Source organism: Molossus molossus, unplaced genomic scaffold (genome assembly GCF_014108415.1).
Source record: "Molossus molossus isolate mMolMol1 unplaced genomic scaffold, mMolMol1.p scaffold_m16_p_15, whole genome shotgun sequence".
In the NCBI taxonomy this organism is placed as follows: Eukaryota; Metazoa; Chordata; class Mammalia; order Chiroptera; family Molossidae; genus Molossus; species Molossus molossus.
In genome coordinates this window covers 37,770,587-37,797,772 of record NW_023425350.1, presented here as the reverse complement: position 1 = coordinate 37,797,772, position 27,186 = coordinate 37,770,587, and the positions used below count along the sequence as shown (strand labels likewise).

The 27,186-nt window shown below is 37.5% G+C and overlaps 1 protein-coding gene across 6 annotated transcripts; it reads right to left on the bottom strand.

Annotated features, from left to right (window-relative positions):
• On the bottom strand, positions 1-27,182 carry ERLEC1 (endoplasmic reticulum lectin 1). 6 transcript variants are annotated; one of them, XM_036262157.1, is made up of 14 exons: positions 26,856-27,181; positions 21,537-21,641; positions 20,319-20,399; positions 19,705-19,782; positions 19,027-19,090; positions 18,096-18,130; positions 12,483-12,706; positions 12,262-12,391; positions 10,242-10,403; positions 9,105-9,164; positions 6,339-6,463; positions 5,379-5,456; positions 5,025-5,100; positions 761-1,677 (listed from the first exon to the last, which is right to left on the bottom strand). In XM_036262157.1, the coding sequence occupies exons 1-14, from the start codon at positions 27,015-27,017 to the stop codon at positions 1,606-1,608; spliced, it is 1,452 nt and encodes a 483-aa protein (XP_036118050.1). In that variant the 5' UTR covers positions 27,018-27,181; the 3' UTR covers positions 761-1,605. The 6 variants fall into 6 exon arrangements, with proteins under 6 accessions (XP_036118056.1, XP_036118054.1, XP_036118050.1 ...); XM_036262159.1 differs by lacking the exon at positions 26,856-27,181 and adding an exon at positions 21,054-21,135 and having other exon boundaries at positions 21,537-21,643; XM_036262160.1 differs by lacking the exon at positions 26,856-27,181 and adding an exon at positions 21,054-21,135 and having other exon boundaries at positions 21,548-21,643.
• Between the last annotated feature and the right edge of the window lie 4 nt (positions 27,183-27,186).

Sequence of the window (27,186 nt, the reverse complement as noted above, 5' to 3'; positions counted from 1 at the left end):
TGAAATAATTATGACTTGTATTTTTAAGATCTTCTCAGGTGAACTATTCTAATACAGCTTTTTAGATATTTTTCCCCACTTACAAGAGAAAGCATTTGGCTTAAATAGTCTCAAAATGTCTTCTGGCTCTAACATTTCACAATTCCAACTCCCCTCGTATACCTCTAATATAAATGTGAGAGTAACTGTATTTGTCTCGGCTCACTGATATAATAAATAAGATTCTATAATTTATTAAATAAGTGAATTGTAATGGCTTTGGTCTCATCCTATTATGTTAATAGGAGATAAGGACAATATTAGAACATAAATGAACACTTATTAGAAAGCTGATGTCAAGTACTGGGGCCAGGCTTTCTACATACAGTGAAATTAATGCATTGATACGAGCACATTATGAAGCAAGCAGTCCCTTTACAGGAGGACCTGAGGCCCAGAGAGGTTTACTGATCTGTCCAGGATCACACAGCTCGTAAGTTAAAGACAGTCTTGGACCTAGGTCTGAATTCAAAGTGCATGCTCTTTCTGTATGTGCTCTTACCTACAAAAGTCTACAAAGAGCTCTCCAGTAGCCAATTGTATTAACCTTTTCTCAAACAAAAGTATCTTTGGCCAGAACTACTGAAAAGGAGGGAAAGTAAAGTATTTTATGGCCAGTCTTCTGTCCTTCTTTAGTTATGTATGTCTAAAATACAACAAGATAAATTTGTGTGCCACAGGGTGGTGGAGAAAATAAAGAAACTAATCTGTCATTGACTATATGACAACACTGCTTGTGGACACTTTATTCACTTTAAAATAAATATTGAGCTGTAAAACTGCCCCAAACTAAATTCTGTAGCACACAGTAGGCAAGTACAAAGGATAGCCAGCACAGTACGTTGTTAGAGTAAATCATCCTAAGTCAAGAGAGAAGAATCACTGACTGTGTACACCAGGAACATACTTTGAGGAAAACACACTCATATCAAGGAGAGAGAAGTAGATAAACGTTCTGAGAGAGGGGCAACCTATTACAAACATGAACTTCTTGGTGAAGAACATAGGTGAAGAAAACTTGTATGTGAGGCTCTGCTTTATACCCAGTTTTTAGTTCAATACCTGGTAGAGAGCAGCTGCAAAATAAAAATTTGTTGAAAGAATTTCAGTTGCTAGAAAACAATTTTACATAGTCTTCCATTTAAACAACCTCCTATCAATTTCTTTCTTCATTCTCTTTACTTCATTAACTAGTTATATATCCTATACTTTACATAATAAATCTATTATTTAAAAACTTTCAATAGGTACAACAATTATGGCATTTCATTAGGCTGGGTTCTAAACTGCTTGGATGAGACTTACTTTGGAATCACATTATCCAAGCAAAGAAAAACACAACCAGTTGATTAGACACAATAAAAATAAAAAATGTGAGACAAATGCCTGCCTTAGAAGTTTATCAACAACCTCTTCTATACACATATATATTCACAAAGTGGTTGGGAGTCCTTTTATATGATCCTTTAGATGAGGTCCAATGGCTGAGAACTCTATAATGAGACACATGGTCAGAAATCATTAAGACTTTCAATGATCTTTTCTTTCCCTGAACTTTATTATCCTTTAGTTGGGGAGAGAAAGAAGTCCATTTTCATCTGCGGTATCTAAGATTTTACAGATCACTGGAGATTCAACCTAAAGAACAACAACAATAAAATCATTAAAAAGTTGCTAAGATGAATACCTTCTTTATTCAGTATTATTCTGCTGAATGAATACATGTATATAAATCTGCTAAATGTATATACAAGCCCTGGTTTTGGATAAACCATCCAATGTTATTTCTACAAATTCAGCTTTTTGAAAAACAATTTTTAGTCATTCATATAAAATACCAAAAAGGTAGAGAAGATATTTTTATCTTCAAGTAAAAGAGATGAGAGAGAGCCCTGGCTGGCATGGCTCAGTTGGTTGAGTATTGTCCCATACACCAAAAGGTGGCGGGTTCAATCCCCAGTCAGGGCACATACCCAGGTTGTAGGTTTGATCCCCAGTCAGGGTGAATGAGGGAGGCAGCATATTGATGTTTCTCTCTCTCTCTAAAAGAAGAAAAAAAAACCCAGTAACAATAATAATAATAATAATAATAATAATAATAATAAAAAGAGATGAGAAAATGAGTAAAGGACAACATTCAGAGAGGAATACATAGCTAGGTTTTACACAACAAAAAATAGAAGAGTGTGGCCAAATAATAAGTGTACAATTCAAGAAAAAGGCAAAGGAAAGTGTAACCCAAAGAAGGGTCAGGTGTTGAAATTATCAGATGTTAAGATAATTATAATAAATATGATGTAGGAAATAGTGGAAAAGATAAACAACAGGTATGAATAGATGGGGGAATTTTAGCAGAGGAAAGGAAGCCATAAAACATTTAATGGAAATGCTAAAAATAAAAAAATATGTCAGAAATAAATTCATTCAAAGAGCTGGATGAGACACAGCAGAGAAAAGAATCACCACACCTCAAGATAGTTCAGTAGAAATGACCCAAATTGAAACAAGTAAGCAAAGAGTGAGAATAAAAGTTTCTGAGATTTTGGGACAACTTTCAACTAACATGTTTAATTGGAGTCTCAGAAATAGAGAGAAAAAGAATGGGGTAGAAGAAATCTTTGAGGAGATAATGTGTAAAAATTTCCCAGAACTGATGAATTATATCAACCCACAAATCCAAGAAGCTCAGTGAACTCCAAGCGGAAGACATACAAAGAAAACCACTGTTAAGCCTCATATAATCAAAGGTAGAAATCATAAAGTTTTTAGAAGAAAATATAGGATAGTATCTTTGTGACTTTGGGATGGCAAAATTTTTACAAAAAAGCATTAGCAATAACGGGGGGAAAAATTGAGAAAATGAACTTCATCAAATGAAATTTTGCTCATAAAAAGATATTAAAAAATGAATAGGCAAGCCACAGATTGGGGGAAAAATGTGCAATATAAATACAAAGAATTCATGTCCAGAATATATTTGAATTCTTAGAAATGAATAACAAGACAAACAACTACAAAAATAAAAATGGGTAAAAGACTGACAAAGACTCTCTTCTTGACCAAAAATCCATGATCAGGCTCCCCTGAACTCTCTTTCAACTAGGCCTCTTTTTGTCCTTGGGCCCTGTCTTGGGTATGCTGGGTAAAGTTGTAGAAAAAAGTCCTGATAAGCCAGTTTAGAGAGGATCCCTCATCATCAATATCTAAGCACACTCCATACTGATAAAATTCCTCATCTCTCACCTTTGCTATCTGATCATCCTGGCTTGCCTTCAGCAATAATGCTGTTAAGTCAGTTTAGCAAGAATCTCCTACCCTTAGTGTCTCCTCTTAGTAATTTTCCATTTACTGGCCAACCCCCTCCTCCCGATGTCTGCATGTTGGCTATACATTCCCAGCTGTCTTTACTTTATTTGGAGCTCAGCTGGATCTCTCCCCTACTGTGATAGTCTTGACACCTATTACAATAGTCCTGAATAAAGTCTTTCTTACTGTTCCAGTATCAAGATAATTTTTTATTTAAAAAGACTTGGTTAAACATTTCATAAAAGAGAATATATGAAATAATCACATGGAAAGGTGCTCAAACCATTTTTCATTTGGAAAATGCAAATTAAAACCACCCAAATGACTAAAATAAAAAGACTGACAATACCAAATGTGGATGGTGAGAATACAGAGCAACTGAACTCTCACACATTGCTGATAGGAATGTGCAGTAGTTCAGTTACTTGGAGAACTGCTTGGTAAAATTACACATACATCTACTCTATGATTCAGCAATTCCACTCCTAGGTACTTAACAAAAGAAACAAAAACTTTTTTTTTTTTTTTTTTTTTAATCCTCGCCCGAGGACATTTTTCCATTTTTTGGATGGATAGAGTGGGAGGGAGAGAGAGGAAGAGAGAGAGAGGGAAACATCGATGTGAAAGGGACACATCGAGTGGCTGCCACCCGCACAACCAACCAGGGCCGGGGACAAACTGCAACCGAGGTACATGCCCTTAGCGGGAACCGAACCCGGGTCTCTCCGGACCGCAGGCGGACGCTCTAACCGCTGAGCCAAACTGGCCAGGGCAGAAACAAAAACTTTTAAAAAATGTTCATAGCAGCCTTATTCATAAAAAAAAAAAAATGAGAATGAACCCAAACATCTATTTATAGAAGAATGGATGGATAAGCATGTGTGGGATACTTATACAAAAGAACATTATTCGCCCTGGCCGGTTTGGCTCAGCGGTTAGATTGTTGGCCTGCGGTCCAGAGAGACCCGGGTTCGGTTCCCGTTCCCGCTAAGGGCATGTACCTCAGTGGCAGTTTGTCCCTGGCCCTGGCTGGGTTGTGTGGGTGGCAGCCACTCGATGTGTCTCTTTCACTTCGATGTTTCTCTCTCTCTCTCTCTCTCTCTCTCTCTCTCTCTCTCTCTCTCTCTCTCTCTCCTCCTCCCTCCCTCCCTCCCTCCCACTCTATCTCAACAAAATATTGAAAAATGTCCTCCAGTGAGGATTAAAAAAAAAAAAGAACACTATTCAGTAATAAAAAGACAACGAAGTGCTGATACATGCAACATGGCAGAGTCTGAGAGACATGCTGAGTCAGAGGCCAGGCATAAAAAAAAACCTGTATGCTATATAATTCCATTCATATGAAATAAAAAACAAGAGGGAAGACCGATCTATGGTGTCAGAAATCACAAAGGGGTATCTTTGGGGATTGAGGAATGTTGACAGGGAAGGGGTATAAGAAAGTTTTCTGCAGTGATAGATACGTTGGTTAAGAGTTACATGGGTATATAAAATTATCAAAATTCATCAAACTCAATACTTAAGATATTTGCATTTAATTTTATGCATATTATACCCCAATAAAAACAGTTTTACAGAAGTAACACATTTTGGAAACTAATGAAAATCTTTCCAAACTTAATGCTAAAAATTAAAATGTGGCCCCAAACTGAATTCCTGAGTATTATTTTTGTACTTACCCCAAGGATATACTGACACGAGTGAGGCTCTAGCATATATACAGTAACAGCATGAGGAGAATCTGATTCTTTACACCTAAAACAGAGAGTACTTTACAGTGCTGCCCAAACCATACAAAATTATTTTTAATTGTTTTCCTCTTAAGCTATAAAAATTCCATATTAGTGGCCCTGTATAAATTCAATACAGAACTGGATTAATAATTTATTATTTATAATTTAGTAATTGTTATAAATAACATTATGAATAAAGGCAATTACTCATAATTAACATTTTAAATTTATAAAAACTGTTGCCCACAGAAGGCAGCTCACAGAGAAAGGCGTAGAGCACAGCTGGACGGTCTGACTTACTTCAGTTTTACGGTCACCTGTCTTGGTTTGTCAGTTATATCACAGACATCTCCATTCCCGTAAAAATGTGACACCATCCTGAACCAGAAAAACACATGCTTAAATAAAATTCCACTAATTTAGAGTAATTGTGATGGGTAGGGGGAAAAGATGGTTAGAGGGTCAGTTTTGTATTAGTTAAAAAAAATCTGACTATAAAATATTCTTTAAAAACACATATTTTTAGGGGTATGTCACAGAGAGAGTCTTTCAGATTCTATAAAGAGAATATAAATTGAGATACTCTGTACTGGTTTAATAAGAATGATCATCAATTTGCACATTATTTATTTGTATACAAATAGTTAAGGTTAAACTGCTTTAAAAACACCATTCTTTTAAAATTAACCATTTCTCCAGCCCTGTACAGTTTGCTTTGTGGAACAGTTTTCCCTTCTTCCCATCCTCCATCCTGCTCCACCCATTGAAATGCTGTAGGGCAGATGTACAAGGTAAAGCCTAGGTTAAGCTATACATTCCAAACAAGCAGGATCCAAAGAAAAGCTTTAATTTTGCTAGCCTCACACTCCTGTGCTTCAATATTTGTTGCACATGATACCATAAGTTATTTTTACATGAAACACATACAAACATAAGACAAATCCTTTAGTATAGCACTATGCTTTACCTGAATTACCTTATTTAAATGTCACAATAATCCTATGAGGCAAATACTAATAGATAAGAAAAGAGACTTAAGAAGATTATGTAATTTGCTCAAGCCAGAATTGAATCCAGGGCAGTGGACTTCAGAGACTTGACTTAACTATTACACTAAGTTGTTTCCCACACAAAAAAACTACCCTAACAGATGTCCCTGATAAAAACTGACCAAAGATTTTACTTGAGTTACATTTTTCAATATTCTGAGTTTTACGTATTCTACCAATCAGATCCAAAGGCAAACAAAGTTGGCCTTACCTGACTGTCTGGGTGCCGTCGTCTTGAAGGTGATAGGCTCTGGCAGTGTTCTTCTTAGCCCACTCAATATGCTCGTCTTGGTTCCACGTCCCGACAACCACAGCAGTTTTCCCACTATCCTTGTCCTAGTATATGAAAAAATATTTGTGATAATGCATGCCTGATGTCATGAAATAGACATTTATGCTGATGGCCTATAATCTATAGTCCCTATCCTCATAAGCACACTGGGTATCTATATTTAAGAGATGATAATGTTTTAGTCAAACTCGACCAGTAGAAATTTGAGCTTGTTTGTTATCTTCTTTATTCCTGTTTCTCTGGAAAAGGAAACTACTTTCTAGTCAGAATAGCTTCAGACATAATTATCTTTGACTATTCTATTTCCTTCTTCTCCTACACCTATCAGTCCTGTCAATTTTCTTTCTTGGAGATATTCTCGGCTTCAGACTCTTCCTTTACATTTCCACTGTCAACATCTCACCACCCAACCGACAGTTTAATCTTTCATACTAGATGATATAACTATACGCTACTGTGATTTTTTTTTTTCTAAATCCTCATCCGAGGACATTTTTCCATTTTTTGTTCAGATAGAGTGGGAGGGAGAAAAAGAGAGAGAGAAACATTGACGTGAAAGGAACACATCGAGTGGTTGCCACCTGCACAACCCAACCAGGGCTGGGGACAAACTGCAACCGAGGTACATGCCCTTAGTGGGAACCGAACCCGGGTCTCTCTGGACCGCAGGCCGACGCTCCAACCGCTGAGCCAAACCGGCCAGGGTGCTACTGTGATTCTTAACGAAACTTCTGGTCTCTGTCCCCTACCCTGAACCACACTGCAGCTACACTCAGCCTATCTTCATCTTCTACTCTTTCAGGTGCAAACCTTCAACTATACTACTTTTCACACTACTCATTTGACACCAAGCTCATTTCTGCTTCAAGACTGTTCACAAACCCCTTTCCCTATTCTGCTTTTATTATTTTTTAAACACTAACTATATGTTGTTTTATATGTGGACTTCATTCTCTCTCCTTCCTTTTCCTTCGCCTAGTCCCCTTCCTTCCTGTCAGCTTTTCCTTCTTCCTATGTTATGCCAGGCACTGTGCTGGGCACTAATATCCATCTGATGAGTAGAACTAAAACCCTTACAGCGGCAAATGAAACCCACATGGCCACTGCCCCAGTGGAGCGTACTGCCTCGGCAGAGAGCGCCGTAACATTCTTTTAGCAACCAGACCAAGTCTCTAGACAGACATGGATTAAGAGGCTGGAGATGGAGCAAGACTGCCTGGGTTTGAATCTAGTTTCACCATTTATTTCCTATGTGATTTTAGCCAAGTTACTAAGTCTTTGCTTTCATTTCCTTGTCTTAGAATAACAATACTCATCTTAGTGTTGTTATGAGCATTAAATGAGTTAATATGTATAAAGTACTTAGAACAGTGCCTGGTATACAGTATACAGTGAGTACTATATTTGTTAGTTACTATTATTTATTTATTAAAAAAATTCTTTTTTAATCTTCACCCGAGGACATTTTTCTATTTATCTTTAGAAAGAAAACAGAGAAAAAAATGATGTGAGAGATACATATCGACTGGTTGCCTCCTGCACGACCCCGACCAGGGCGAGGGACGAACCGCAACCGAGGTACGTGCCCTTGACCGAATCAAACCCGCGACTCTTTGGTCCTCGGGCTGAGGCTCTAACTGCTGAGCCAAACTGGCCAGGGTGCTACTATTATTTTTCTATTTCCCAAAGGTCCCAGAAAAGTCCCTCAGAAAGCTCTAGGTTATATGACCTTGAATAAAATAAGGTTGATAAAAGCCTAGTATAGGCAAGTGTACAGGAAAAAGCCATTGTTAATGGGAATGTAAACTGGTCCAACCATTTGGAAGGCAACTGTTCAGCCTGCACATACTTTGCCCTAGCAAGTACACTAGGAATGTGACAGAGAAATACCATATGATTTCACTGATATGTGGAATCTAAAAATATAAAATGAATAAACAAAACAAAACAGAAACTGTTTATAGAGAACAATATAGAGAACAAGCTGATGGTTGCCAAAGGGGAGTGAGTGAGGAGACAGAATAAAAAAATAAATAAAAAAATTACAAAACAAAACTATACTTTCTCTATTTATAGAAAGTGTTATTGGAGGAACCCCAGCTAAAGGACAAACTGTCATTTTAGGGTTTCTCCCAGTGGGGTTAAAGGGTGGAGACCAGGAGAGTGAGCTGTTAATTTGGCAGATCACCTTAATGAATTTTTAATGTGGAAAGGCAGGTCTGGTACTTAGTTTAAGGTCCTAAGTGCAAAGGTTATCAGAGGCAGAGAATAAATTAGTATGATTATGGACCTGAGCAGCCAGCAGCTAGTGAGGAGAGGACAGATAGCAGGGATGCCTGAAAGGGAAAGTTGGATTGAAGAGAAGAAAAAGATAAAGACGAATTATAACAATGACTAATTTCTTGGTCAAAGCTAAAGAGGTTAGCCACATGAGCTTATTATTGCTCCAGGCTCACAGTAACACAAGAATCTGAGTAGTTAATAAGCAATGTTACTTTAAGATTATTGACTAAGTTAAAGACCGAGTTTTACATTTTCCAGAATTTAGAGAGTTCACTGAGCATTTCCATATTAAAATAATCTCATAATTAAAAGTAACACCAACCCGTTGTTTTTTTTTCCCCACAAAATTTTTTAAAACTTTAATCCATCTAGTGGTAGAATGATATAAATGCTGTTCTCTACCTCATGGTATTGATGTACATGTTTGCCATAGCAGAATTCGTATTTCCACCAACCAACACCCTACAGAAAAGAAAACATACCAAGTTATGTACAGGAAGGGGGTCCTGGGGCCTGTCTCAATATTGTCACACAATAGCAACAGAAATATATATAATTTAAAAAACCTGTAATAGCAATAATATGGTTGAAAATTAAAATAAAAAATTACTGACAAAAAATAGACAAATACAGAGAACAACTGCTGTACTTTCTCGATAAAATAAAAATTCCACTTGTATGTGTATTTCTCAATGGAGCTATTAGTCGGGGCAAAATTTTACCTTTGTAGATGTTAACGCAAGTGTTTTTTTTTGTTGTTGTTAATCCTCACCTGATGATATTTTTCCATTGATTTTTAGATAGAGTGGAAGGGATGGAGGGGGAGAGAGAGACACACACACATTGACTGGTTGCTTCTCGCATGACCTTGACCAGGGCTGGGGATTGAACTTGCAACCCAGGTACATGCTCTTGACCAAGAATCAAACCTGTGATCCTTTGGTCTGCTGACCATGCTCTAATCCTGGCCAGGGCTTAACTCAATTTTTTTTTTTTTTTTTTATCCTCACCCGAGGGTATTTTTCCATTTTTTGTACAGATAGAGTGGGAGGGAGAGAGAGAGAGAAACATCGACGTGAAGGGACACATCGAGTGGCTGCCACCCGCACGACCAACCAGGGCCGGGGACAAACTGCAACCGAAGTACGTGCCCTTAGCGGGAACCGAACCCGGGTCTCTCCGGACCGCAGGCCGACGCTCTAACCGCTGAGCCAAACCGGCCAGGGCTTAACTCAAGTTTTAAATGTGATTGCTATAGTCACTGATTCCCATTCCAGCAACCAACTAGAATCACATGTATCTTAGTTATATATATTGTCTGTCAAATAAAGGTTAAGTTTTAGCTTGTGAGTAAAGAGAATAATAATGGTATGGATTATATAGTACGATGTAGAGAGAAATGTCCAATGGGAGGCTTCCAGAATCCTGCCATTTCTCTATGGACCAAAACCTTTTTCAGTGCTGCTAATGCCCCTTGACTAAGTAAGACACAAATGAAAGCTGTAAACTAAACATTTAAATGGAAGAGTCACTTCTCACCCCGTGAAAGCAGTAAGAACCACTAAGGAACTCTTTTATTAGTTGGTCATCTGTCAATTTGGAAATGTGGGTTGTTCCAACAGTGAGCATCGGCTGAGAACCAATAGCAATGGGTTTATGGACTGCTGGGAATCTCTCTTCTTTAGTTGATGGCAAATCTTCCTAAAATTAAACACATACATGTTTAAGGGCTTTTTTGCCACGCTTAATTTTTTCAGTTGGGACTTAAATTATTACTTTAACACTGTAGAAAACTTAGAAAATACAAGTTGTCCACTCATTTTTAATGTGTTTTTTAAAAAATAATTTTGCAATGCTTGAAAAATATTAGTTCCATTTACCCATTAGGAGTATGGTGCCCATTCTTCCCATGCAGGAATTAATTTCCATTTCATACATTTTGTCTCATTATTTTTATTAAGTACTTTGCTACTTGTTAGATTTTGCATCTCTACATTTAGTTTATTAAAATGTGGTTACTATGGGTAAAAAAAGGATAACAAACAGGGTAAAGAGAAACAGAGTAGAAGCAAATATGAATATTAGTTATAATTATTCAAACGTAGCAGGGTCTAGAGAAACCTGCAATTTAGTAAAGGAAGACACCAACTAATAAGGTTGCAGGGACCAGCAGTTTCACAGAAGTAGGGGTGATTCAAATAGACTTTGACCATGAACTGAAACATGAAGACTTCACAAAGAAAAAACCCTTGGTTAATTCTTAAAATATAAATGCTAATTTGTGATTTATGTGAATGTCTGTGTCCATGTGGGCATATGCATGTGAACCTGAGGAAGAGGTACAGCAAAGATGTGAGGAAGGTATGATATTTAAAGCTAAAGAGACAAGCAGGCACTAAATGGTGAGAAACTAAATAATCTCAAAAAGTCTGGACATTACCTTACAGGTTTTGGGCAAAGATTTGAAGTGATCAGATTCTTTAGTAATCACTTCAGCAGTGTGGCAGGGAAGAAGGAAGAGTAAGAACAAATCAGGAGGAGGGGAGCCAACTTAGAAGCTATAGTAACCCAGGCCAGAGAAGAAGAGAATCCAAAGTAAGGGAATGACAGAAGAAGGGTGGAGAGAAGAGGATCGTTTTGAAAGAGGTTAATGAGTTAGAATTTGTAGTTAGCTGGGTACTGACAGTGAGTGAAGAGGAAATTAGATCAGAATTGAAAAGTACCAATTATAATTGAATAAAATAATTTAAAAAATTAAATAGTAAAAGGGTTCCCAGTAAATGTACAGTGGACACAGTATTTCCTTTTTCACCTGCTGTAGGTGCCATTGACCAACTGTGGTTCTTTTCTATTTCAGCTTGGAGAAGTCAATGGACAGTTCCTCTTTCTAGAAACTAATGACCTTATCCTTTCTCTCCTCCAATATTAAGGAAGAACAAATATTGCCAAAATAGCTTCTTTTTAAAAAATATCTTGGCTCACTGGTTGAGTGTTGAGTGTTGAGCCATGTACCAAGAGGTCACCAGTTTGATTCTAGGTCAGGGCACATGTCCAGGTTGTGGGCCCGATCCCCAGTGGGGGCATTCAGGAGGTGGCCAATCGATGCTTCTCTCTCTCCCTTTACTTTACCCTCTCTTCAAAATCAATAAAGAAAAAAAAAAAATTAAGACATAAAAAAAGAAAAAACATTAAAAAAAGAAAAGAAAATCTGTCATTTTCAAAAAAATTATTCCAATAAAAGCAAGATGATAGTTTTTGTAGTAGGGTTTAGAAATTCATAAAACGGACTCAAAATAGTCCAGTAACCTCCAAATTAAAGTAATATAACAACACAGGCAGAACATCAAACCAAAATTCTGATAGATTTGTATTTTTGTTTAAAAAAGAAAAAAATTATTTATCTTTATAATAAAGCTTGATCCACACTTAAAAGGCAAACCATATGCCAAATAGCAACTTTTAAAAGAAAAGTTATGTGTAATACACTAGATTTATTGATATATACTCTATAATCCAGAAAAGGAAACACTGAGGAAATACTGTTAGATAATTCTCATACCTCTTTATTTCTCCTAAAAGGCACCCTTAGAATTTCTTCCTGCTGTTCCAGCTGTCTCAGGGTGAGGGGTTTAAACGGCGATCCTGGCAGTGACTGGCAAAAGATGTCATTCACTGGAGATGCTCTGAATCTGTTCAGTGAAAACAAAGCAGTAAAGCTAAGCACACGGCAACTTTAAAGCACATACATTTCATGTTTAAAATATTAAATCCACATCCTACCTATATTTAGGATGATTGCACAAGAGTGGTGTCAAAATGACAACTTCATATTCACAAGTTGTAACTTCAGCTACTGACAGAATTTCATGCTTAGATTCAGGATGACATATGTACATCACAGTACTTGATCTGGGCCGGTTCTGTTTCAAACTACAAGGTGTACCATTTCCCATTCCCACAGGATAGTAGGGTGTCATCTGACCTTCGATATTTTTAGTGGGAATCTTAAAAAAAGAGTATAAGACAGACTTTTCATTAGAAATGGGGGTAGGAATGAGGATGGGAGAAGCACTTGTTCTGAAAGGAAGAAAACTACATTTTATTTACAGAGTAACATTCATAAAGGTAACTTTTATGTATTTCTATAAGTTCTCCTTCTGATATTCTTTTGACTCATAAAGTTTCTTATTTGAGCAAACACTTATTTTCAGAGCTAGTTAAATACAGCAGAAAAAGAAAATTTTATTTGGCACTAAAATGAAGATGTTAAGTAAATGTACATTTATATAAAAGGCTATGATTAATATGAACTATTTTTAATAGTTCTAAAGAAAGAGACAAAGATAAAATGTAGGAACTTCCTATAAAAGCTGGTCAGAGCTTTCTTCACTAAACTCTCAGTGCGTGGCTGTGTTAGAGTTTAGATTCTAGAGGTCTGAAGTTTGATTTGTCAAAATGTGGAGTTACATAATAGAACACTCACTATCTTCTAAAACAGGAATCTAAATACTGTCCTGTTCATTAATCTGCTTACTCTTCTCCCATTATTAATATTAACAGACATATTTTTCAGCACTTAAACTCTTATATAAATCTCTTCAAAGCCAGCAAAAGACAAATGAAGAAATTTTAATAAAATGGGGGAATAAGGGAGATCACCTCAGAAGACAAGGATTATTAGGGAGTTAGCTTCCATACTATTATCTATATAAACACAAGAAAACCCTAATGTAAGGGTTTTAAAAATATATCATTAATAATATCTCCAAGCAACACCTTTGGAAGCAGGGAGCTTTGGTACCCTGACAGTGCATGTCTAAACAGGCAATAAATAAATATTCCCAGGGAAAAATATTTTGAGATTTCTTATATGCTATTTTCATGCTAGTGTCTGGAATTAGACAGTCCTAGGTTCAAACCCAAGCTTTGAATTTATTAGCTTTATAACTTTGACCAAATTTTAGATTTTGTCATTTGTAAAAGTAGAATATACACTGGGGGAAAAGAGATTTATAGTTGTTTGTATGAAAAATAATAATACATGAATAAACTCTGTGTTCTATACACTCATAACTGTAAAACTACTTTTGCCCTACCCTGTATACCCTAAGGCTGAGGGGAAAATTAATCATTACCTTTTTTTAAAAATTTAATTTATTATTTTTATCCTCACCTGAGGACATTTTTTTCCATTTTTTGTTCAGATAGAGTAGGAGGGAGGGAAGGAGATAGAAACATCGATGTGAAAGGGACACATCGAGTGGTTGCCACCCGCATGACCCAACCAGGGCCGGGGACAAACTGCAACCTAGGTACGTACCCTTAGCAGGAACCAAACCCGGGTCTCTCTGGACCGCAGGCTGATGCTCTAACCGCTGAGCCAAACCGGCCAGGGCAATCACTACCATTTTTGATACATGCCTGAGACAACACTTGGCTTATAAACTGGGGCTCAATAAATGTTAGTTTTCATCCCATACTCTTTTCTTCCTCTTCCTATTTCACACTTTAAATTCCATCTTGCTATCCTCCAGAGCCACAGTAAATAAACATTTTATCTCAAAGGTAGTCTGTAAAGTTAAAATCTTTTAAAATAGCAATGCTATGTATGTCTACACTTAGCTTTATCAATTCTCCACAAAACTACACTTTTAAAATATGTTTTTTATTGACTTTTTAGAGAGAGAGGAAGGAAAAGAGAGATAGAAACATCTATGTGAGAGAGAAACAATTTTTCCTGCCTCCTGCACGCCCCCTACTGGGGATTGAGGCTGCAAACCAGGCATGTACCCTGATGGGGAATAGAACTGGGACCAAGTCCATGGGGTGATGCTCAATCCAATGAGCTACACTGGCTGGGCCAAAGCCACACTTTTAAATCTTAAGCATCCCTTTTAAGTACTTTTTAAATGTGTTTTAATTGATTTTTTTAGAGAGAGAGAAGAAAGAAGTGAGAGAAAGAAATATCAATGTGAGAGAGAAATATCAATTGGCTGCCTCCTGTGTGCTACCTACTGGAGATCCAGCCTGCAAACCCGGCATGTGTCCTGACTGGGAATAGAACCAGGATTTCTCAGTCCATGGGACAACGCTCAATCCACTGAGCCACACTGGCCGGGCCCTTTTAAGTAATTTTTAAAGCCTGTCGTCGGGACTTCCAGTCAAGATGGCGGCGTAGGTAAACGCGGTATCACATCCTCCCACAACCACATCAAAGTTACAACTAAACTACAGAACAACCATCATTCAACCGCCTGAAATCGAGCTGAATGGAAGTCCTACAACTACGGAATTAAAGCAGCAGCTGCATCCAGACTGGTAGGAGGGGCGGAGGCGGACAGGCTGGTCCCACACCCACGTGTGGCGGATAAAATCAGGAGGACACCTCGGCTGGGAAGGTCCTTCCTGAGGACTGAAGGGTCCCCGTCCCACACCAGGTGCCCCGCTCAGGGTTCCAGTGCCAGGAAGAGAATCCCCATAACTTCTGGCTGGAAAACCAGCGGGAACTGAGGCTCAGGGAAGCTGAAGCGGCTGGAGCCCCAGGCAGCTCCTTAAAGGGCCCGCACACGAACTTATCAGACTCTCTCCCTCTAAGCTTGGAGGGGAGGCAGCTCGAGGGGCGCCAGAGACATACAGGGAAGAACTGAGCTGTTTGGCACTGGAGCGAGGGCTGGAGAGGGGGCTTTCTCCGGGACAAACGTGCTGTCAGAGGCCTTTGTTCCTTTGGTGAGCCCTTCCCTGCGGATGCAGACAGCCGCCATATCTGGGACTCCAGCAACCTGGCTCACACTGGTAGCCCTGCCCTGGTGACTCCCTGAGGCCCCGCCCCACCCAACTTTCAGGCCCACCCAAGCTGTTGCCACTTGCTTAACCATAGGATTGGCCTGTCGTGGATCCTGCTTCAGGTTTTCCTAAATTCTTTCAAACATGCAGCATCTGGTCTCAGCGAGCCCCATACCTCTCATTAAGTAATACACAGAAACAAACACAGGGAGGCAGCCAAAATGAGGAGACAAAGAAACAGGTCTCAAATGAAAGAATAGAACAAAACCCCAAGAAAAGAACTAAGCGAAATGGAGATAAGCAACCTAACAGATGCTGAGTTCAAAATACTGCTTATAAGGATGCTCAATGAACTTAGTGAGGGGCTCAAGAGCATAAAAAAGGACCAGTGAGAAATGATGGATGCACAGTCAGAGATGAAGGAGGCATTAACTGAAATAAAGAATAATTTACACAGATTCAATAGTAGAGTATGTAAATCCAAGAAGCAAACCATTGATTTGGAATATAAGGAAGCAAAAAACACCCAATCTGAACAGCAAAAAGAAAAAAAAATCCAAAAAAATGAGGATAGTGTAAGGAGCCGCTGGGACAACTTCAAACGTGCCAACATTCGCATCTTGGGGGTGCCAGAAGGAGAAGAGAGAGAACAAGAAATCGAAAACCTATTTGAAACAATAATGGCAGAAAACTTCCCTAACTTGGTGAAGGAAAGAGACATACATACAAGTCCAGGAAGCAGAGAGAGTCCCAAACAAGATGAACCCCAAGAGGCCCACACCAAGACACATCATCATCAAAATGCAAAAGGTTCAAGACAAAGAGAGAATCTTAAAAGCAGCAAGAGAAAGGCAGCTAGTTACCTACAAGGGAGTTCCCATTAGGCTGTCAGCTGATTTCTCAAAAGAAACTTTGCAGGCCAGAAGGGAGTGGCAAGAAATATTCAGAGTGATGAAAAGCAAGAACCTATAACCAAGATTACTCTATCCTGCAAAGCTGTCATTTAGAATCAATGGCCATATAAAGAGTTTCCCAGACAAGAAAAAGTTGAAGGAGTTCATCACCACCAAATTGTTATTATATGAAATGATGAAGGGTCTTTTTGAAGAAAAAGATAAAATATATGAACAAACAAAATGGCAATGAATACATATCTATGGACAATGGAATCTACAAACAAAATGAACAGGCAGAACAGAAACATTCTCATAGATACAGAGAACATTTTGTTGGTTGCCAGATGGGAGGGGGGTTGGGGGAATGGGTGAAAAAGGTGAAGGGATTAAGAAATACAAATTCATTGCTAGACTGACAAACCTCAAAGGGAAAGGGGTTGGGGGTGGGTGGGAAGAAATAAACCAAAGAACTTATATGCATAACCAATGGATACAGACAATAGTGTGGGAAAAGGCGGGAGGGGGCGAGAGTGGGGAGGAGAGGGTCAAAGGGGGAAAAATGAGGTACATCTGTAATGCATTCAACAATAAAGATTAAAAAAATAAATAAAGCCTGTCGTCATTTCACTTGACTTCTAATAAAAGTCTCATTCTAATATGAAGTCACTTAGAGAAATATCCTCTATCAATAAGTTACTTAACTCTGGAAATTTTTAGGATTCAGAAAGCATTCCTTGAACTATGGGGGCATTTAAAAAATTGTGATTAAGCATTCTAAGGAATCATTCTTTTTTAAAAAACACTTTTTATTGATTTTAGAGAGAGAGAGAGAGACAGACATTGATGACAGAGAACATCGATTGGCTGCCTCCTACTGGGGATTGGGCCCACAACATGGGCATGTGCCATTACCAGGAATCAAACTGGCAAGGTCTTGGTGCATGGGTCAATGCTCAACCAGTGAGCCACACCAGCTGGGCAGGAATCATTCTTTTTAAATAATCCTATTTAGTCATCAATTATGCATTCACATTAATAAACATATATAAAACGCCTGTGTTATGCCTGGCATTCTGCTTGCCCTGCAGGGGATAAAGAGATAAAAGACAGTCCCAGTTCTTAAGATGCCTGCAGCTTGGTACCTTGTTATTTACAGATAATTTTAAATTTATTTATTTATTTAGTTTAGAGAGAGAGGAAGGGAGAGAGAGAGAGAAACATTGATTTGTCCCACCCATTCAGGCATTCATTGATTGACTCCTACATGTACTCTGATCAGGGATCAAACCTGCAACCTTGGTGTACTGGGACTACCGTCCAACCGGGCTACCCAGCTAGGGCCCATAGAAAGTTTTATCTGTTTTACCCACAGGAGATAGGGACCAAACACAAAAGCTTTTATTGTAATTATTTTCATGGTTTAGGACAGGGAACCACTGCTAAGCACAGAGGTGATATAATGCTATTAAAGAAACTTTCCCAGACATGCCTTTGGTAAAATTGCTTATATTTATATGAACTTAAAAATAAATACAAGTATCACAGTGTAACTTTTCTCAGAAAAACCTAACATATTGCAAATTTTTCTTTTACCCAATCTTTTGAGTTATTTGATATAGTTAAAAAACACATGGCTATTAAGTTGTATAAATTAAGTTGTATAAATTCATGCCTAACAGATGTTAAGAGAGAAAAATCAACATTTGTCACTTGCCTCTTTTGATTTTTCCTTTTCTTCTGCTTCGTGTTCTGTGAAATAATATGAGAGTAAGGTAAGTGTAAAGAATGACCAGTGACTTAAATATAAGACACAAATGACTGTTTTCAATCAACTCCATAATCTTAAATTTCTTTCTAAAGAAGACCCAAAATGTGCAGGTACTTTTCATTAGTTTTAGCAAGTTTCCTTGAAGTGGTTTTGTTTGAAAGGACAGTCATATTTAATCTTTACCTAGGAAATACTCTATTTGATGCAAAAAACCTGGCCACAACAGTGTTTTTCTGAAGTATTTTTATCTCAGTGAAAAGTTTAATCATGAATTAGTTTATCATTAAAAAAATTTTTTTCTTTATTGATTTTAGAGAGAAAGGAAGGAAGAGGGAGAGACAGAAAGAAACATTGATGAGAGAGAACATCAACTGGCTGCCTCTTGCATGCTCCCCACTGGGGATTTGGTCCACAACCCGGGCATGTGCCCTGACCGGGAATCGAACCAGCGACCTCTTGGTGCATGGGTCGATGCTCAACCACTGAGCCACACCAGCTGGGCTAGTTTATCAATTTGAATATAGATTAATAAAGTATTTCACATTTGAGGGATAAATCTACATGTCTATTTCACTATATAAAAACTTTGCTTATATCTAGCAAGACTAACACTATATAAATATAACACTAACATGCATCTTAACAGATTTTAAAAAATGGAATACTAGGTAGAAGAAAAGCATAATGTTTGTTAAAGCAGAAAATAATGAAAAGATCTTTTTGAAAAAGTTTTCTCAGGAATTGTTCAGAACTTTATTTTGGTGTTTTAAAATTCAGTCTCCAACAAAATATTTTACATTCCAAACTGAACATTACTTTATATCAAATTCCAGCATTACTATCAAGTCAGTATAGAAAAAAACCTTTAGAAACAAACCTTTTTCAGACAGAAGGGTCTTAGCCAACATATTTCCAAGGTAGTACTCGTGAATATTTACTTTCTGTATTAATAAAAAAATATATATATGAGAGTATTTTGCAAATATATTTTTAAGAACACAAACTTAAAACCATTAATCTCATTATTAGAGTTCTTATTTCATAATGTTCCATACTTTGTATTTTTTTTTATTTTTTTATCCTCACCCGAGGACATTTTTCCATTCTTTGTTCAGGTAGAGTGGGAGGGAGAGAGAGGAACAGAGAGAGAGAAACATCGATGTGAAGGGACACATCGAGTGGTTGCCACCCGCACAACCGACCAGGGCCGGGGACAAACTGCAACCGAGGTACGTGCCCCTAGCGGGAACCGAACCCGGGTCTCTCAGGACCACAGGCCGATGCTCTAACCACTGAGCAAAACTGGCCTGGACCATACTTTGTATTTTTTAAAAAGATTTTTAAAATTAATTTTTAGAGAGAGAGAGGAAGGGAGAGGAAGAGAGAGAGAGAAACATTGATTCAGCTGCCTCCTGCACACCCCCTACTGGGCATCAAGGCTGGCCATATGCCCTGACTTGGAATTGAGATGGTAAACTTTTGGTGCACAGGGCGATGCCCAACCAACTGAGCCACACCAGCCAGGGTGTACTTTGTATTTTGAAGGAAAACATACCTGACCACTTTCTTTCTCTTCATGGTACTGCCGAATATGTTTTCCGTGACATACTTCATAAGTCCAGTAAGACTCAATCTAAGAAAGATGAATCTATTTAAATACAAAAAACCTGCATAACTCAATTCAGTTACTTTTTGATACTTTAGGTAGATAAGATTTCCCCCAAGATTTAGAGTAATTTTTCATTAAATGAAACTTACTATTATGCCTATGAAATTTCTTAAGCCTATTTCACTAATTAGCTGTATGTGAAAATACTATGAAGAAAATAAGTCTAGAAGAACCACCTGACTTAGGGACCATTTTCCACATAGCTTAAAAAATAATAATAATTAGCATTTTTAATTAAAATTATTTATAAAGAAAATGTCTTTTGATCTGAAAAACATTCAAAATAGTTTGGTAAGTGATATTATTTGATATTGGTATTATTGGGTGTTTGCTATATACACTATACAGGAATTTAAATGAACAAAATACTATTAAGCAATAGCTTAGATTTATAACTGAAAATGTGATACAATATAAAAGAAATACAGAATTTATTTTCAAGGGTCTATTGACTGCTGAAAATTTATTTTCTAGTTATCAAGTGAACGTAAAATACATACTCTGTAGGAACAACTGCTTTGTTTAAATAGTGGCTCCAATAAATCCCTTGGATTAGGGCCTTTATAATCTTTTTCTTCTTCCTATGAAAGAATTAGAGTTTAATATTTACAATTATTCTAGAACTTCACCCAACTCTGCTGTTTGGTTATTAATTCATTGGTCAAATCACAAATGCTTAGAAATAAAAAGGGGGAAAAAAAAAGTCAAAACCTTTAATAGTAATCTATGGTATACCACTTCTTTCAAAAGAATTGAAGTATAAAATATAAAGTCTTAGAATAATCTTTCATTCTTTCTTCTCATAAGAAAAGGTTTTTGAGTATCAGTTTCCTGAACAATTCTTATAAGCCTATATCAGATTTTTTACATGACTGTATCCAAACAAATTCTAGCTATAAAAGCCTCAGAATAGTTGAATTTTGTAGAATATATTAGAGAATCTTAAGGTACTTCTTAGTTTTCTATGTATTTTTACATTTCAGACTTGAATGCCAAATATATACATATGTGTGTGATTTGTGTGTGGGTGGTTTGTGTCTTAAATAGGTGTAAAACAAAATTAAACAGCTGTCTGTCACAAATTTCAAATCTGAACAAAACTAAGAAAGCACTGAGTTTATTATTTCCATTTCACAGACCATGAAAATATTACATAATGAGCTCAATAAATTTACTGAGTGGAGGAATTGAGTTTCAAATTTTTTCAAGGTTCCATAGCTAACTATAGCCTATACCTCAGCCTCCTGGCTCCTAGGCTGATGTCCTTTCCATTTTACCATGCTGCCTCTCCTGTTTCATCTTGAAAGAAGTCATTGCCTTAAAGGATGGATAAGAGGCAGTTAGTTAGGGCATTTTAGGAGGAAGAAATGGGCATGAGCTAAGGCAGAGAGAAAGCATAAGGTGCCTATTGATTTATTAGCAATTCTTTACAAAAAATGTCACATATACATTTAAAATTTTTATCTTGTTTCGAAACCCTCATTTCTATAAAGGAAAGCAAGAGTGGAGTTAGATTTTCAACTTCAACTGGTTACTAATTTTTCCAAGCTGTACTGCAAAATCAAAGACTTCAGGATAATAGAAGTGATTGCTATGTCTTTGGTAAAACAGGATTCCTGAAAACATGTCATTCAATTTTATTTTAAAGTATGTAGTTGCAATGTTTTACATAAATATCTTTGGTGACAGGGATTATCAATATACTTATAAAAACATACCTCATCCCCACCTGTCACAAGAGGAAGAATGCATTTATATTTTTCTTTATGTGTAGTTGTCATGATGACATAATTATCTTCTTTATACAAAACTCCAGTTGTAGGCTAGAGATAGAACAAAAAAAACCACATTACTTTCTCTGGTTAAATTGTATTACACTGCATAACTTACAGTCCTAAATCAAACTTACTCATCACTTCAACAGAGGATTCAAAAACATTTCCAAAGGAAAAGGGAAAAGATTCTACGTGTTTAAAATTTCTACGTATATTTTAATGACAAAATGAAGATGACGAACTTTATCCTGGTGCTACAATATAACAGAAAAAAATAAACAAGTTTGGAGAATAAAGAAAGAAGTAGTAATGCAACAGATTGAAGTTAAAATATGGATTAAGAAGCATTAAGAGACATTAAATGTTCATAAATATACCATCACTGAATACTTATAACTCCTACTAACAATTACCACCTATAGGTCAAATTAGAAGCACTTTACAAAAGTACTCGCAATTGTGTTGGACAGTGCAGTATTTTTCACGTTTGGATAATGTATGGATAAATTACTTCTAAAAGAAAAATAACCATGAATCGTCTGTGCTAACTTAACTTTTTTAGTATATATCATGGGTCAGTAAACCTCTTCTATAAAGGGCCAGATAGTAAATATTTTAGGCTTTGTGGGCTGTATGGCCTCTGTTGCAACTACTCAAATTATGCCACTGGAGTAAGAAACTGCATAGGCAATATATAAGTGAACAGGAATGGCAATGTTATGAAAAAATTTTATTTACAAAACCAGATGGTGGGCCAGCCCACAGGTATAATTTGCCAACTCCTGACAGATATCAACAAAGCTATCCATGAAGCTTTCTATACTATAATGCTAAACAAATTCACAAACCAAATACGAACAAATACAAATGATCATTCAATTAGTATAACTGATATTACTTAAAAAGAAATCTCTGTGATAGCAAATGTGTCACTCAATAACTAGTAAGGCAGAGATTTCAGTCTATATGTGTTCTATGATAAATTCAATTCTCCCTTATCTTTTCTCATCTTACAGTACTATGAAACCACTATGCTATTTGGCTATCCCTGGCAAGGAAAGAACCACTATTAAGTACCTCTGTTCTTTTCTCAGTGTAACAAAAACAACTCTTAACCACAAGAAAACCAGTACCACTTGACACCAATGTCATCTTAAACACAAATGCAAATTAGGGCAATGTTTCCCCAAGACAATAAATTAAAACAAAAAATAGCAGTAAATATGAGTTGTATTAACTACACGAAAGTACATTTTAAGTCCTTTACATTTATTAACTCATTGATCCTCAAAACAAGTATTCTATCCATCTGTAGCCCAGAGTTTAATTTGTCCAAGGTAACATAGCTAGTAAATAGCATAGCCCAGAGACGAAACTAAGACTACTTCCATGTTCTGTGCTTTTAACTGTTTTAATATGCTTGACTCAGCTTTTGTTAACATTGACTTAGATTACTATATAGACTCCTGGTTTATGGTCAAGGATCCTTCTTTTTAAATTAAATTTATTAGAGTTACATTGGTTTATAAGATCATATAGGTTTCAAGTGTACATTTCTATGATACATGATCTGTATATTGCATTGTGTGCCCACCACCCAAAGTCACATCGTCTTCCGTCACCATATATTTGGCCCCTTTTACCCTTTAATACCTCCACCTCAAGGATGTTTTTAAAAAAGATTATTGTAAGTGAAGTGGGGAATAAAAATATTTGAAAGTCAGAATTACAAAGTCAAATTTATGTTAAAGGAATTCTTAGAAACATTTATTTAGTTGAGCCAATAAATTGCTGTAACATTTATAATGCCTTTCAGTGTTACACAAGCTAGTGAGTTTCGCAAAACAGGACTCACATCCCTTAGCAAATATGGTCTGAAGTCTTGTAAAATTATTGCTGTACTGTAGTGAAGGCAGATACTAGCACTTACATGTATTTACCTCTATTAGTGAAGTATCTGTAGCTCTAATGTGCAGAATTGAATTCTATAGCAATATCAACTTATTTGCTAACATGCTCACCACAGTGGAAAAAGGAACTGCTTTTTTGGAACCATAGCAAAGAAAGGAAGACAAAGTACTAAATTGCATCGTTCTCATTTTGTGAAACAGGTTCTTAATAAAATATAATAAATTCTGAATGTATGGAATTACAGGTAATGTAAAAAATTTGTTTATGTAACTTAAACCTTACATATTAAGAGGTATTAGTGATTTGATTAGATCTTAGTGATTTGCTAAAAACCAGATTTTAACTTTCTTTTTAAAAAAAATTTTCACCCTAGAATACTTTTCCACTTATCTTCAGATGGGGGGGGGGGGGGAAGCATGAGGTGAGAGAGACATCGATTGGTTGCCTCCCACACAACCCCAACCAGGGCAGGGGACCGAACCACAACCAAGGTATGTGCCCTGGACCGGAAATGAACCCGTGACTCTTCAGTGCATGGGCTGATGCTCTAACCACTGAACAACTGGGCAGACAAAAATATCAGATTTTAATATAATGACCCTAAACAAAGGGGGCTCAATACTTTAAGGTTAAGGAACTTGACAAATATCTTGGCAGGGGAGAAATTCCTAATGTTTGACCTAAGTCTGGAGGAATTAAGATAGAGGATGAGAGGCAAAACTATCCAAAAGAGGCAGTGAAATAAACTCAGTGGCACAACTTATCAACATATATAACATTCTTGGAAATATGGAGTTGGTCACCACTTTTCCCAAGAGTAGTGATTGGGGAAAGTTTTTGAGTGGGAATACATTTCTATATTAACAACAGAAGTAGAGAAAATTAGACTTATTTTGTAATTTTATTTTGGTGAAATCCATGAATTCTGTGAAGTAATGAATAATTGAACACTTTAATGACTAGAAATGATATTTCAGAAGGAAAACATACACAAAAACAAAATTTAATGCTAAAAACTAGTAAAGAATATCATAATCTTTAATGTATTATGTAAACATTTTAAAATTTACAAATTTTTGGTGCTTCATACTTTTTCTAAATAAATTTGAAAACAAGATTGTAATGATTATGTATTTCGATACATATAAATGGGAAGATGATTTAAAACACAAAAGATTTTTTAAACCTAAAAAAAATTCAGATCTAATCCAGTCCCTTCCAATTTTAGACGATAGAGAGATAAAGGCTTTCTCCCTAGTTCACACAGCTGCTTAGTTTTACATAAATGTCCAACCAACTGGCCCATAAAAAAAACAAATAATAGTGCCAGGGAAGGAGGACTGTAGTTTCAATTACATAAAGTAGGAAATGGAAGCCATAAGACTATAAAAATATTTTTTAAAAATCAAAAGACCAATGATGTCTCTTGGGGTTCATTTTTGTCCCAAGGGCCACAGACTTTTTGCCAACTCATAGAAAAACGTATCTAGATTTTTCTGAAAGTAACTCAAAAAAGAAAAACAAAACAGCCCTGGCCAGTTTGGCTCAGCGGTTAAGAGTGTCGGCCTGCGGTCCAGAGAGACCCGGGTTCAGTTCCCGCTAAGGGGATGTACCTCAGTTGCAATTTGTCTCCAGTCCTGGTTGGGTTGTGTGTGTGGCAGCCACTCAATGTGTCCCTTTCACATTGATGTTTCTCTCTCTCTCTCTCTCTCTTCCTCTCCCTCCCAGTCTATCTGAACAAAAAATGGAAAAAAATGTCCTTGGGTGAGGATAAAAAAATAATAATAAAAACAAAACAAAACCTCCCCAAGTCTTCAAATGTGCCCATCTTAGATTATGTTGCATTGCCAAAGAAAAGTAATTGAAAACAAAATTTCAAAATAAAATTGATAGATATGTGAAAGGTTGGTACAGCATTTCCTCTTTGTTGCCAGCAAACACCAGTGCCAGAAAGAAAACTGAAAAATAATTTGGTAGTAACGTCTAAAGAGGCTAATATTCATCCACTTATAGGTCAGTAAGTTTGGAGGGCCGTATATCAGCATGCGATTTTAAATTAAACACACACACACACACACACACACAACAGGTGCAAGACTAAAAATTTTTAATGACCACATTCTTTATATATTTGCCATGTTCATTCCAAGTGTGCTGTTTGGAAACAATAACTCCAACACTGCTAAAGTTACATCTGACTTACAACTGTTAAATATTTCAATATATTATCAATACAGGGTGGAGGAAAAGTAGGTTTACAGTTGCTCATAAATGTAAACCTACTTTTGCCCCACCCTGTATTTCATGGCACTAACCCAAAGATAAACCTGGCTACCCTGAGAAACATTTACTAAGATAAATTTGAACTGCCAGAATAAGAGAACTGAAAACAGGGGAGTGGCGAAACAAAGCATAGTAGCAAAAACACTTGCAAATAGAAAGCTGTTGTGATAATGATGACATCCTTTATCCTGGTATATCTTGTTTCCACGCAAAAATAATAGAACAATATACTAAAATAGTCCCCCAAGTGGAATGACTATAGGTAACTGGAATACGAATTTTAAAAAAGGTTTGCATTTTCCAGGACTTCAGTTGGAAAGAAATGAATTGATCACCACAGGGTAAGTATCATGTAAGACCACACTTTTCATTGGCCAACAGAGGATAGGAAGACTTTTCAGCAGTCGCCTCCCCAAAGAGGACAGCAGATTTTCGTTACTGTGAGGTTATAAATATGTTCTTCGCTGTAGGAAAGCTGATCATAAAATCTCAGGTTCTGGGGTCTTAAGCAACAGCTGTAATACATCAAAACTGTAAAGAATATTCTGCATAGAAAGTCATTAACATCCCAGGCCAAACAGCCATCTCAAAAACAACTCTGAAGGGAAAAGAGCTGTGCATATGAGTTCGTGTGCGTATACAAGAGAGAAGAAGGAATATGAACGAGAGGGAACTCCTATCTGCAGTGCACCGTGTGTGTGGGCAGGAAGGTGTGTAATGCTGGAGGACAGAAGGCTGATGGTGGAGGAAGAGCTGCAGCGGGCTTTCCAGAGAAGATAAATGTGCACGCCTGACGCGGTTCTAAGAAAACTTCCAACGGGAGGGAGTGTTGGTAAGCAGGTGACCGCTGGGTCCCCGATGCTTAGCATGGAAGGCACACCCACACAGTGTGTTCGGTAACACTTGCTGTACGAATGAATGGACGGGGTAAACGAAGTTTTGGAGGGGAAGGAGGCGTGCGCCCGCAGCTGTGGTTCCAGGAAGAAAAAAGCGTAGATTACGGAGGGAAGGGGCCGAACCCGCAGTGCCGGGGGAAGAGATGGCTACGGGGCTCGCGAGGGCACTGACCAGAGAGAACTCGGTGCCGGGCCAGTTGACTCGGAAAGGGATGTCATCGCTGAGTTGGGGGAGCGCTCGGCCGCCGCCGGACGCCTCTAGGAGGCCGCAGAGGACCAGTAACACCGGTCCGCCTGGGACCAGACTCCGCGCGCCGCCGCCTCCTTCCTCCATCCTCCGCCGCCGATTCCTCCAGCCGCCGACACAGCCTCCTCCGCCGCAGAGGAGAGGAGGGGGAGGAGGAGGAGGAGGCGGCGGGACTACTAAGACGCCCAGGCAGCCCGGGGCCCAACCGCCGCCACGTCTCCTTCCGGAGAGCCCGGCAACGCCGCCCCTGCCCCCG